Source organism: Myotis davidii, unplaced genomic scaffold, assembly GCF_000327345.1.
Source record: "Myotis davidii unplaced genomic scaffold, ASM32734v1 scaffold1364, whole genome shotgun sequence".
In the NCBI taxonomy this organism is placed as follows: Eukaryota; Metazoa; Chordata; class Mammalia; order Chiroptera; family Vespertilionidae; genus Myotis; species Myotis davidii.
Genome location: NW_006295736.1, coordinates 643,929 through 644,510, shown reverse-complemented (window position 1 = coordinate 644,510; position 582 = coordinate 643,929). Strand labels below are relative to the sequence as shown.

General features: G+C 64.3%; 1 protein-coding gene across 1 annotated transcript in view; it reads right to left on the bottom strand.

Annotated features, from left to right (window-relative positions):
- ADCY1 (adenylate cyclase 1 (brain)) overlaps nt 1-582 on the bottom strand; it is a 64,454-nt gene that overhangs the window by 828 nt on the left and 63,044 nt on the right. Inside the window, exon 14 of the mRNA XM_015568211.1 lies at nt 398-507. Coding sequence (XP_015423697.1) covers nt 398-507 — 110 coding nt within the window. The remainder of the gene's footprint in view (nt 1-397; nt 508-582) is intronic.

Sequence of the window (582 nt, the reverse complement as noted above, 5' to 3'; positions counted from 1 at the left end):
CGAGCCTGAGTGACAACGCACCCCACGCCCGCGTCCTGCAGCCACTGGCCGCCTCGCGACCGTCTCCAGCCCTCACCTCCCCCGCAGCTCCCGCACACGCGCCCTGGCGCCCGGAGCGCCCCTGTGAGTCCCGGGGAGAAAGGCTCCCGCGTGGCTGCATTCCCGGCGGGTGGTCCCCGGCTCGGCCGCGGTAAATAAGTTCCTAGAGCACAGGTTCTCGTGTAGAAAAATAAACTCGGTGAATAAATAGGCTACAGCTTCAGAAGCGATAGCGTGTGGAGTATACAGCGCCCCTCCATCCCGCACACGGAGCTGGTGTGTCGGAGGGTGAACACACCGTGTGCTTAAACGTCTCCCTGAAGGAGCCGGTCAGGCTGCGTCTGCCTTCGGGAAATACTGATCGCAGTTGGGGTCCCCGATGACATCCTTGGACCCCGCGATCCTCTGCCCGTTCCAGGGGTACACGCACCAGCAGACCCCTGTCTCTCCATGCAGGGACACCATGCACTGCAAAACAGGGGGGCCAGGTCAGAGCCGCACCCCACGGAGAGCCCAAGGCTGAGGGCTCAGACCCCGGGCACT